The following is a 13,301-nucleotide window of genomic DNA, read 5'->3' as shown; positions in this document are numbered from 1 at the left end:
GCCCCTGGTCCCTGCCGAACTGTCTCCATTTTAATTAGTTTCTTTGTAAGATAGCACAGTGCATAGTGTCTTGCATAACCAGTCTGGCAAGATCCAAACTGCATCTCTCTGGGAGAGAGAGATGGACAGATAGAATAATCGCTGCCTCTACCTCTATACATAATTTTTCATAAGATATTATTAGCCCCCCACATGGGTCTACTGTCCTGTAATGAAAGAGTGATCACAGAATGGGACAGTAGCAGACAGATTTTGAGGCGGATTCCACGGAATGGGACAGTAGCAGACAGATTTTGAGGCGGATTCCGTGTCAATATCTGCCTACAAAAAAACTGTGTGAACATACCCTAAGGATGTAGCTACATTCAATAGCAATCACAAGACCATTTCCATACATGGTGATAGCTAATTATATATTGATATTTGCTATGTAATGTCAATGGCTGCTTGGAAAGGCAATTTATATTTTTTCCCCTTAAAGCGGCAGCAGGGCTAATCGCTAATGGTGATTACTAAAAAGTTTTGGTCAAATTCATGGTTACATTAGGTTTTGTCATTCGGAGACAATATCATACCTGCACTGTATTGAGTAGCTACTTCTGTATAGATAAGAAATGTTGCTTAATACTGTAATTATTGTTATTCACAGGGAAGCAGTTATTAAACATTCACTGGTTCATAAGGTTTTTCTGGACTTCTTCACCCATGCAACTTCTAAAGTAAGATCGGTACGTACATATTCATTGGCGTCGGGAAGGAATTTTCTCTCCTGAAATGGGGCAATTGGCATGAGCCTCATGGGGTTTTTTGCCTTCCCCTGGATCAACACTGTAGGGATTGTAGGGTTATTGGTTGGACTTGATGAACTGATGTCTTCATCCAACCTCATCTACTATGTAACTATTTTATGGCATAAATTCTGCAGATAGCATTTGGGTTTGTTTCTTTTTTTAATATTTCAAAGAGGTTGTTTATGCGAATAACATAACATGGTGAGTGAGTACTCTCTAGTTTGTTCCCCCAATGTTCCAGCCATGGCTCTTCGTTGGTTCTCCCAGTCTTTGTTTACATACAGACATGGGCGCACTGTAGCCGTTCATAAACTGCAGTGGTCAGGTGCCATATTATTGGCATGGAACCACTGAGGCCACCACTGTCTTAATAGGGCATGTGGCTTCTGGCTGCAATGGTCACATGCCATCTGCACGTAAACATAGACTAAGAGGACCAGTGAAGAGGCAGCACTGGATTGTCAAGGGAACACGTGAGTACTCCTATGTTTTTTTTGTTTGTTTTTTTAAATGAAAAAGTCTTGTACATGCACTGCTGGCTATCAAACACTCCTTTCTTGGTAATATTACAAATGTGCATGTGCATTGTTTCTTTTTTGTTTTTCATTTTTACAGACTCTCATTTTTTGTATTTCTCTAGGAAATGATTGAGGCCATCAGAGAAGCAGTAATTTATATGATCCATACTCATGATGGTGCTCGAGTGGGAATGCATTGCTTATGGCATGGAACGCCTAAGGTTTGTTAACTTGTTTATGGACTGGGAAAAGTTTACGTTTTCTTATAAACTGTGTTGTGTCAAGATAATTTTATGAAATGGTTATTAGCTGTTTATTTTTATTCTATAACAACTTAAAGGGGTATTACCATCTCAAAGAACCTATCTAAACTGCTAGCTTTTTTAAATTGTAGAGTTTTCCGATATACATGGCTTTAGAAATGCTGCTTTGTTTATCTACTGTCTGAGATTATTCCTCCCCATTGTTTACAGTTGGTTGCCCAGGTCCTTGGCCTGGTCTCTTCCTAGTTAGCTTCAGGCTGGGTAATGTCGCTCTCTGGAGGTAAACTGAGTTCTCTGGATTGGGTTTGCTTTTAAGTCCTAATAAGGAGAGTGGGATTGCTAATGTAAATACAGAGATAAGTGTAGAGTTTAGTGGAGGGTAGATACCATAATCTATTATCTGTTGGGCAGATAGTGGAATTAATCTGCAGGACTGAGTGAAGTCTAGGGAAGATAAAAAAAAGAATTCCACAAAAGCTCTCTTCACTTAGTTTTCATATGAATAAAGCAGTCAATTTCTTGACAATGGAGCTGTAATGCTGAATAATCACAAATGTGTAAAGAGCACTACAAGGATCTGTAATTACTTTCATTCCAATTTTCCTGGTGACAGACTCTCTTTAGGCTGGGGCCCCAGCCTCTAGCTAATCCCATCTACACATTGCAGAAAAAAATCCGTAGCGGAAATGTAGCTATTTGAAAAATGCTTTTGTTTTTGCAGCATGTCAGTTATACCTACGGAAACACTAGCCGTTTCCGTATAGGTATTCTGGAAGCATAAAGTGTGCAGAAGGAAACTTTCAGATTTTCTGTTAAAAGCACTGCGGGAAAAATCACGATGTGTTAACGCCATGCTTTTTCTTGCAGCACGTTATCTGCAGCTCACTACATTGGGTCTTAACCTAGTGAAGTAAAGAGCACACTTTGTTAAAACAATGATGGGCCCATTCTGAAGAATGCTTAAATCTCTGTCATAAACAGCAGTATGTAGGATAGTACTGAACTGTTGTTACAGAACTCCAACTCCATGGCTGTGTGAATGTACATTCACATTTGATGGGGTTGTGGAGGGTAATAAAACATGGCTGCTTTGTTCTTCTCATTAAGTGACTTCAGTAACTTGGCAATTCTACAGCTCCGTTCCATTAAAATGAATGAGACTGAACAGCAGTATTGCCATGTGACTAAAGAGTCTGAGGTCACTTCCTGAGAAAATGAAATCAGCCATGTTTTCTAATACTTCACAATTCTTTAAATTATAACATTGTCTTCCTACAGCCACCACTAGGAGGAGCTCACTGCATACAGTTTTTTATTATTGTGTTCAGTGGCTACCATATGAATGTGTATACAGATGTACAGTGCAGTACTATCATTCTGAAAATTAGCAGTGGTCTGAGATTGCAGACTCAGATCAGTGGCAGTATGTTTAGAATGGTATTTGAAGCACTTATTGCTGTCAAACGGGGGATTTAGTGACACAAATTTCTTATCCAATTGTTAGCACCGGGAGTGGTGGAGCTGGTTCTTTACAAAGTTGAACCAGTTAAATAGTACCTGAATTTTCATGAAAAAGTTGATATATGCAATAATATAAGAGATCCAGGGACACTGCATTGCAACTACAGGGCAAATACGTACAGACAAGCAGATAAAAAACAAGGAAAAAAACCCAAATCTATCAGCATAGTCAGGAAAGCTCTTGGTTTATAAATAATATCCCATCTATAATCACACAAGCAACCAGAAGAAGACTTTTCTTACATTGTAAGCTGTGAGATTAGCAGACATGGCTGTACAGGCTGTGAAGAGAATCAACCCCTCCCCTTTACATTCACTGTATAAAGAGAATAAAGGACTGCCTTCTACACAGTCTTTCTGTCTTGCCTTTATGTAGTATCTATGGACTGATTTACTTGGTAACAAAAGAGTGAACAGCAAATTAGGTAGAAGGGAGACACCAGGTGGCAGGAACTATGAAGAGAGGTTTTTTTAGGCAAAAGGCAGCAACATTTTTAATTATATTATTACTAGAGATGAGCGAACACTGTTCGGATCAGCCGATCCGAACAGCACGCACCCATAGAAATGAATGGAAGCACCTGTGATGCTGACTTTGCCGGCGTCCGGCCGGCGTCACAGGTGTTTCCATTCATTTCTATGGGTGCGTGCTGTTCGGATCGGCTGATCTGAACAGTGTTCGCTCATCTCTAATTATTACACTTTGGTCCAGAATTGCATGTGTTATTAAATGAGACTAAGTTGTCTAAAAAAGTAGTGACCGTTTTAGGGCTAGTTCACATAGAGTTCTTTGCAGGTGAATTTTGACGCAGAATCCGCCTTCAATGGCAGCCACACGCTTTTTTTCCCACTAGCTAGTAGCGGAAAAAAGAATTGAGATGACCTATCTTGCCATGGATTCCGCGGCTGGATCAACTGCGGCGTCCGTGGCTTGAGACACGCTCCTGTTTAGGCCCATTCATTCGGACCTAATCAGGAGTGGTATGCTGCGATGGAATACCGATGCTGCATCGTCACCCTGTCTTGGCTAGCCGTGCGGAAAGTTCACACGACGGAAAGGGTTTCACCGACCTTCTCCTCCATGTGAACATACGGTTTCAGTATTTTAGCCTTCTGCAATAGATTTCTATTTCTGAGGTCTTAATGGCTGACCTGTGCTAAATGCTGGAATCGAGCATTGCTATCTGTTTTGGTATTGTTTCCTTCCTATAGCATAGTCTGTCTCTGAACAGTCAGCCAGGTGATTAATTTGTTGGTTTGCTGCAAGGGTGCCCTTGGGACTCTCAAGGCAGTTTATGTGATTCGTTTCTAATCTTATTCAGTAGGCGATAGATTGTAACCATTCTTACTCTTCTGGTCTGATGCACGTCACCATTTCAGGTGACATAGGCCTCAGACATTGCTTGAGGAAACCCCTGACAATACATATTATAAGATCCGATTTCAGTGAATTCTGTCATTCATGTGGTAAATCTAATGTCACGAGGGAAAAGTTACAACTGTGTTTCTTTGTCAAACTGTCCCCTCGTGAATTGCCGTGTTTGGCTTTCAGAAGAGATGGTGTTGTCTAAACTAAATGATCTCCGGGTGTGACAGAAAAGTAATGATATGAGATCCTGTTTTGTGTCAGTGAAGTTTTATGGTAACCTATAACCTCTGGTTCCTGAAGAGAGTTAGGGCTAGATGGTCAGCCAATTCCTCTGTGCCTTTGAATGTGGCTTTCCAGCTGATGACATCCCAAAATACTATTTTTGCCTAGTGTCCCCAATGATTTTATAGTTTTGTGCATAGTTACATTAGGGTTTTCGCCGTATATCTGGCAATTAAAATTATGGTGTGCGTCATATAAGCTCTTTTTTTTTTTTTACTCATCCCTTTTAGTACCTAGTATTTTTGAGCACCAGTGTTCCCCATAATCTGCAAAATTTGGAAAGAAGAGGGTTAAAATAGCATGCTAATGAGGATGAGTACAGTTACTGATGTTCCTGCCTTTGTACTATGTTTTAACTCTATCATTTCCAGGGTGCACAGTTTAGAGGGAACATTTTGTTTTGTAATGTGGCTCAGAAAAGGTTAAGGCCTGAGCTACATGGGGAGAGGTTTATGACGTTTTATTTTATTGATTTCATTCCAGAATCATTTGAGTATGTGTTTACTGAACTTGGCAATTCAGCGGTCTGAGACGATATTTGTTTTCTGTGCGTTTCTTGGAATTAGTTAACTCCTTGTCATCAGCTTTCTGAAAAAGTTTCTGTGCTGGTATATTGCCGTAAGTTGTCTTAGGTGGAGATACTTCTTATGGTATTCTGATCTTCATAGACAACAATCTGCAAGATAGAACTGGGTTTTTATCATTCGTACTGGCAAATGTTGTTATGTGTTGCAAGTGTAGCTTTTGTTTTCTTGGAAAAAAAAACAAACAAAAAACAACTTTCGACAGGTTTAGGTTCTATTTTTTTATTTTTTTTCTTTCTGCCAAAGTGTATACTTTTTCATTCTATGCTTCTTTATAGGTAAGTGCAGCAGACTATGCTTTACTGTACAGTGAAAGGGAAAAAAAAGTTATGCAGGGACATAGCAGCCCAGCTGGTTTCACTGAGCCATATTGATATGTTCAGCATATATTTGATATTGGCTATATTTCCCATGATTCATCTGCCTGCTCTCTCTCTCTGTGCACCCCTCCCTTCTGCACTCTACCCTGCAATGTAAGGTAATCTATCATTCCCACATCTGAGGTCACATGATTTTGTGACGTTTCCTTTGCAAGCTCACTCTCCCTGTGAGCAGAAAACGCAGAAAGTGAGAAAAGGCAAATGAATCATGGGATTTGTAGTTTGTCCACAGATTCAATGCATGTAAATAACAGTGGTACATGGAGCAGCAAGTAAAATAAAGCCCAGCAAAGGCTGCACAAGGGAACAGTGAGTATTTAGCACTGTTGTGGATGTATTTGCAGATACATTTTTGGAAGCTGGATAACCCTTTAAGTATTTTAGGTACATATGAAGCCAACAGAAACATAATTTCTCATACAAATATTTTAAAATCAATCCTTTTTCTATTTATGCCAGATTACTTAGTGTTGTTGTTACAATATTATGACATGATAATAATCTGACTTTGTTTCTTTCACTGCAGGACAGAAAAGTTTTTGCAAAGACAATGAAGTCATTTGTTGAAAAAATTGCCACAGTAAGTTTTGGGGAAACTAGAATTTCTCTTGATATGCATTAAAAATTAGTTGTAACTTTCATTGTATAACTGACTTATAGGGGTGATCATCCTTTTGGAATATTGATGACCTATTTTTAGGTTACTCCATATTAGATTGACGGGGGTCTGATAATCGTGACGCGCACAGGACAGCGTGGCTCTCTGAAATGTTTAGAAATCATGACAAAGATTATATGGTGTATAGATTATCTCCTAATAAAGTAAATCCAAATGATAATCAAGAAAACTTACCATTTACTAAATATATTAAAATACAATCAAATAGGAGAATGTCCTTGAAATCGCAAAGGATCCATCGTAGACCACTCCAAGACACAGGAAAATATAGGGGCATGGCGACCCACCACATAAAGAATAATAAACCAAAGTCTTACCGTATATTTACCGCAACAGGTGCAGGTAGGGGAAACAGTGGTTCAGTAAAAGACAAGGGAGTAAGTAGAGAAAAAAAACAAAAGGGGATGCCACTGTCCTAAGTGACTGTAATAGGACTAGACACTGACCCTAAATCCTAACTGCTAATGAACAGTAATGTTCAGCGTGAGGAAAGAGTTAAAATACACACTAGGGCTACAGGTCCTGTAACAATAATCTCTAGATACATCCTGGAGTGCCAGACAATACAAACCAGGAGCCATGCTACTCTCTTGTCATACAATGTGATGTAGTGTGTTTAGATACTGTAGAGGTTTATCAATGAAGTCTATAGGACACCACTGCAGTACCTTAGCTCTAACTGCACATTATATAGCAAGCTCCCAGCATGTAAACATTACCAGTAGTTGTGCTGTCCTGGAACAGCTGATTTGCGGGGTGTCGTGGCTGACAGACCCTGTAGATCTTATTTTGATATGTCATCAAGTCAGTGCAGTCAGTCAAGTCAATGCAGGTCCAACACCCAGGAAACATACAGTTCAGCTGCTTGAAGCAATGGTGGCGCTGCTTCACAGGCCAGTGACATCACATTCTTTCATCACATGTTCACTTTACAACTTAGTCCCATTCAAGGGAAGGGCTGAGATGCTGTTAGAAACCCTTATTCTGTTCTTTATGTTCAGTGAAGAGCCTGCAGTACTCATCTAAACTCTAAACCTAACAGCTTATCTGTAGGATACAACTTGTGAGGTCCAAAAAGAATGTATGTACAATGGTGCAACAAACAAAAAGGGTACCCCTCAAAAGAAAAAGAGAAACCCTTAAAACTTAACTTTTAATGAAGCTGTCAGTTAAAGGGATCCTATCATTCAGACGACATTTTTTCTACGTACCACGTCGGAATAGCCTTAAGAAAGGCTATTTGTCTACCTTTCGTTGTCTTCTCCGTGCCTCCGTTTGCCTACAATCCCGGTTCTTGTCGGTATGTAAATTAGAGAGAGAGCTAGTTTGCATATAGAGAGAAACCGGGATTGTAGGCAAACAGTGGAGCGGAGAAGACATTGAACGGTAGACGAATAGCCTTTCTTAAAGCTATTTTGACGTGGTACTTAGAAAAAATGTCGTCTGAATAATAGGATCCCTTTGAAATCCCCTATAACCCCGTAATAAACGTCAGGACCTCTCTTAGCAAGCCCTGGTCGGGTGGGGAGGAAGATGTCAAGCATCCAATCACAGATGTGGTCTAGTCACTTAGGCTGCTATATTGTGTCATACAGCCCTAGGTTGAACTAGTACCCAAGTTTCTCCTCCACTACAGGGATATTAATACTATCCCTTAAGGTCATACAGAGATACTAATCTCATTCACACAGGCTGCACTGGCACTCACAGTGTTAAGTGCCTGCTATACTATTACTAGATAGCTCAGCTTCCTGATCAGACCCACAGCTATACAGTATGCCATGCTAGTAGCCTGTTTCACTGTTGTGCAATTTTCATACCAGCGCTAGAGCAAATCTACCTAATATTTATAGGCCATGCCAGCCTGTGGAATGCATTATTTGTGTGTAAATAGTCTCTCAACGCGTTTCGCCATAGATGAAGTTAGAGATAGATAAGGGAGTGTTCACATTACTGTCGGTGTCCGACAGCTAGTGTCCGCTCAAAATCTTGTGCGGACATTAACAGCGGACACTAGCTGTGTCTGTGACATTTTGCATTGATTTAAATGGACATCGAGTGCATTGTTTTACAGTCCGTGTCTGTCCTTAACTGTCCGTTCACAAAGATGTCCGACTTTTCAAGCGGACATCAAAAACCTACATGTCGGGTTTTGCTGTCCGCTTGAAAAGTCGAACATCTTTGGGAATGGACACTTAAGGACAGACACTCACTGTAAAACAATGCACTCGATGTCCATTTAAATCAATGCAAAATGTCACGGACACAGCTAGTGTCCAATGCTAATGTCTGCACAAGATTTTGAACGGACATTAGCAGCGGACACTAGCTGTCGGACACCGACGGTAGTGTGAACACCCTCTTGGTTGCGGTAAAAACTGCAGTTTCTGGGACCTTGATGGTAGGTCCCGGTACTTCAATAGGTCTGACCAAATGGTGCAGCAAAGTATAACAAAGTCCTAGAGAGCGTTAGTGGTCCTGCAGGGAAAAGAAGGACCAAAGCTACTATATCCCCCCTTCAGGAACACCACAGTTTTGATGTTTTCTTTTCAGTCTCTGGTACTTGGTTATATTTTGTGAGTATAATGGTAATGTATTTTGGTATGGGTACGCTGTTTTGTCATTTCTGTTACAGTATATGTATTTTATATTCTGTCATTTTTACTGCAGCTTATGGTCTTGATCATTTACTGTATTCACTGTAATAGGTCAGCTCTATTGGTTGGGGACTGGTTAGGGCTAACAGCTTATTTTGTCTGAACCCTTTTTCCATCTTTGAGAGTACCGATGGTTCCTTATTATTGCTTTTATAATTCATGTTTGGTCTGTTAATACCTTATAAAGATTGGCTGTAATATTTTCTTTGGTAGTAAACTTGTTTCAGTAGTTTATATATTTTTAATGTATCCAGTAAAGTGTTAGAGCTTGAAGCAGTGAAGTTACCCTCATGTTATGCTTCATGGATGAGATCTTTTATAACTTAACAAAACCAATCTTCAAAGAATGTTGTGTTCTTGCAACTTCTAAACTTTTCCTTTCAGTAAGTCTCTGGTTTAGAGATAAGACAAAGTTCACCTTTTGATTCAAATGAAACAAAGGGCAATGTTTGTGCCATGACTGCAGGAAGAATGGCCTATTCACAAGGAATTAGCGCTATTTGCCCTTACTTTCTTGATCACTTTGTCGGATTTTGTGGCTGTGTAGTAGCTGGATGGATACAAGCTTTACTCTACTATAGTCTGCCATAGTAAGTGCTAAGCATAGTGGTATTTTAGGATGACAGATCAGGTAGTTCAAGGAGTTCACTTTTCTGTCTAGACCCTGAACATTAAAGAGGAAATACGGCTACAGCGGGAGCTGGTTATATAGTATTTAAGTGTAAAACCCTCTGTACTGTTCATATGTCTTTAAAAAAAATCATATACACGTGGAATACAACTAGGGCTTGTTCACATCTGTCCCCGGTCTCCGTTCTGCAGATTTCTGTTTCCTGCACAAAACAGAGGCAGGAGACAGAAAGCTGCAGGACTCTTTGAAACCCATTCATTTGAATGGGTTTGAAAGATGTGCGGCGGTGAGCATTTTATGCTCTCCACCACGAAACCGTTTTTTTTTTCAGATCGGACACAGAGTCGGACATGCAGTACTCTGTGTCCGGTTTAAAAAAAACGGTTTTGCGGTGGAGAGCATAAAACGCTCACCGCCGGTCCCGATCTGACAGGTTTCCGTCTTCTGCATACAGAACGCTAGTGTGAACCTAGCGAAATAGTAATGCTGGTACAATTATATGCACACTCACTGTAACCAAGGACTCAGAGGAAGAGATCAATGTAAAGTTACTATTGTTTTTTCAGAAGATATAGCTTCAGTAGTTTACGTGGTGTCTGAAAACCATTCCGTTGATAAATAATTTTAAATAAAAATAAATTCCAGAGTTGGCATTTTCCTCTAGGTCTCTGTTCCTGAGCAATCAGTGCTGATATACTAATTAGACTCTAATGTGAAGTGGATGGGGTCAGTTCAGAGCAGAATCATGCCCACTTGACATTAGAAAGTGTAGTTTTCGTATCAGACACCAAAACTAACTGCACTGATTGCTCAGGAATAATGGGAATTAGAGGGAGAATCTCAACTGTGCTGAAATTAGAAGAGCAGTGTCTATTAAAGGAGGAAAGAAGCTTGAGGTGGTGAAAGGTTCTCTTTTTCACAACTTGAAACTTGAAGGATGATAAATTACATTATAGTTATACTTGGCATAAATGAAATGACATACCAGTATCTTTACCCTATAAATTGTTGTCCTTTGCATCCAGTCACAGTGCAGCTTTTTTTTTTTTCACACACATCATAAAAAATGAAAGTTATGTGGACATTGTTTGCTATAGGCAGCAGAGACAGGTTTTTCTTTTAGACTGTGTTATATTTGTCCCCCTAGATTATCTGTGGGAGCTTGTGTTTTTGGATGTTAGAAGTTTTCTTCAAGGAACAAACTAAGAGGATGTCTGTTCTCCTGACATGTCAGGTTTAGTTCATATGTATATACTTCAGACAGTAACAATCCTGGAGCATCTTTTCTTATAAATCTACATTGCGCTACTACTTTGTTATTCCTCATAGAAACCTAGGAATAAGTTGATGACCGGGCGCTACTATTTAGGGATGTGTCCCACTCTTTACACTGTTCAGTCAGTGTTATATTGTGCACTACATGAGACACTTTGAGAAGTAGAGTGGAGGAACCCAGCTGACTCTGACTCCAGTGGAGACACGATTTTTAACATGTATCCCCCCCCCCCCAAAAAAAAAAAAAGTTACTAACAGCTAAGTAAAACATATGTACCCGAAAATGGTGACGAATGAAAGTACAACTTGTCATGCAAATATTAAGCCCTCACATAACTAAGCATAAAGTTATGAATTTTGGAAGGAGGAGGAGAATATGAAAAAGTCAATGATCATTAACTAGTCTGCGTCCTTAAGGGGTTAAACAAAGTTATAAGCAGACTTACTGAAGCCGCTATCTGTATATATAATGTAAATATGACACTGCTGGTTATCATGTACAGTTTTTTCTTCTGTTTAGCGTAGATATACCCATATGTATGTTTTATGTAGATTTTTTTCTCTCTTTTCATAACCTATGTTTTTTTCCTTTCTTACCAGGGGGAATATTCTCATCTGGTTTTGCTAGCAATGTTCGATTGTGTTGATGATACAAAGCTTGTAAAGCAGATCATTATTTCTGTGAGTATCAATTCAGTCTATAAGTTGTATAAACCGTTGCTTGGGTCTAATCACATTGCTCCATATGTACAATGGGGAGATCTTTCCATGTACTCACCAAATTTTAAAACTGTATGGCAGGTTGCACATGTTACCCATAGTCCTTGCTCGGAGGACTATTCTCTCCACCAGTTTCAGTATAAAACCAGTGGAAACCCGGCAGACCCTATTATAGTCTATGAGGTCCATGGGAAACCAATGTTTTAACAGGCGTGCTCTTCGTCATTCAAGTCCCACGTCGGGTACGAACAACGGAGAGCACGGCATAAGTGTGAACCTAGCCTTAAAGTGCCTGTGTTTTGACTTATTTACCTCCTTTGTTATTGATCAAATCTGCACATTTTTTTTAATATACTTTAACAAATTTTGGATCCTTTCTGTGAAATCCTGCAATTTTTCACTCTTTCCCTTGCTTCTGTCTTGAGTGCTGTTTCTGCCTCTCACTGAATGTTTCTGGGTACAGGAGTATGGGCTGTGTAACATGTAGAGAAAATGAGGGTATGGAGGGTCTCTTCACACAGCTGTAGCTGTATAATATATAGTATATACAAATCCCAATTCCAACTGTTTTTTCAACCAGTCATAACTCTGGATATAATTTAGACAACATTGAAACTGCAGAATCTCTTCTTTCATATTGCACCAAAAAGCAAGTTTGTATGTTTTAATGTCTGAGATATAACTGTGTGAAGAGACTCTCATTTTTCTACATTTTACACAACCCTGTACTCCTGTACACAGTAACATTCAGTGAGAGGCAGCTCTTAAAACAGAAACAAGGTGAAGAGTGAAAAAAATGCAGGATTTCACAGAAAGGATCCAAAATGTGTTAAAGTATATTACAACATTTATTAATGGCGCAAATACTACCAAAAAAATTGAAAGTTGTCCGAAAGTTTAGTTATGCTTTATTATTGTATAGACTGCCTCGTATATGTGTCTCCTTCTCCCCTGCCCCTCTCTTTTTTTCATAGCCTTCATTGTACACTGGTGTACAAACTGTAATCGCACAGATCAGACAGAAGTAATAGTTAAAGACACAGGCTGGCAATCCTTAGTGAAGTATATGGCAATATTTGCTCCTTTTACCTGCACTTTAAAAAAAAAAAATGTTTACTTCCAACTTTTGCACTTTTCTGTACAGCACAGTGAAGGGTATATATACAACTGGATGGTCTTTTGACATCTGTCAGGGTGAATTGGGCATTTTCTCCACCACCACCCCCCCCCCCCCTCCCCCAGAACATGTTGGGCATATGCCTAGTAAACCCTGTATAATAATTGTACCAAAGGCATTATGTATGCTTAAAATTCCTTTAATCTGCAGGATGTTACATGATCTGGATTAAGGTAAATCTATATCTATAATCTGATAAAATATATTTGTAGGTTAGAGAGAGTCTATCTTGCCTTTGCTCATTTTTTGAATTCCATATTTTGTTATAGTGCAGAAATATGTTTTCTAGAATATGCATAAAATACTGCTGTAATTTCATTTTGTATGATGTATGTTGAAATACTTACCGTTACATGGCATACTGAAAACCTTTTTAATATGTACATCCTGCTTTCTTTACAACATTGTTTTCATGGCTCTGGAGCCCCAGACATGAAACAATATAGATGTGCAC

At 39.4% G+C, this 13,301-nt stretch overlaps 1 protein-coding gene across 1 annotated transcript in view; it reads left to right on the top strand.

Moving 5' to 3' along the window:
- Positions 1 to 13,301, top strand: part of PUM3 (pumilio RNA binding family member 3) — a 49,738-nt gene that overhangs the window by 21,229 nt on the left and 15,208 nt on the right. The window contains exons 10-13 of the mRNA XM_075279017.1: positions 650 to 728; positions 1,432 to 1,530; positions 6,235 to 6,288; positions 11,551 to 11,631. Coding sequence (XP_075135118.1) covers positions 650 to 728; positions 1,432 to 1,530; positions 6,235 to 6,288; positions 11,551 to 11,631 — 313 coding nt within the window. The remainder of the gene's footprint in view (positions 1 to 649; positions 729 to 1,431; positions 1,531 to 6,234; positions 6,289 to 11,550; positions 11,632 to 13,301) is intronic.

Source organism: Leptodactylus fuscus, chromosome 1 (genome assembly GCF_031893055.1).
Source record: "Leptodactylus fuscus isolate aLepFus1 chromosome 1, aLepFus1.hap2, whole genome shotgun sequence".
In the NCBI taxonomy this organism is placed as follows: Eukaryota; Metazoa; Chordata; class Amphibia; order Anura; family Leptodactylidae; genus Leptodactylus; species Leptodactylus fuscus.
The sequence above is the reverse complement of the archived record's forward strand: the minus strand, read 5'-3'. Positions and strand labels throughout refer to the sequence as shown.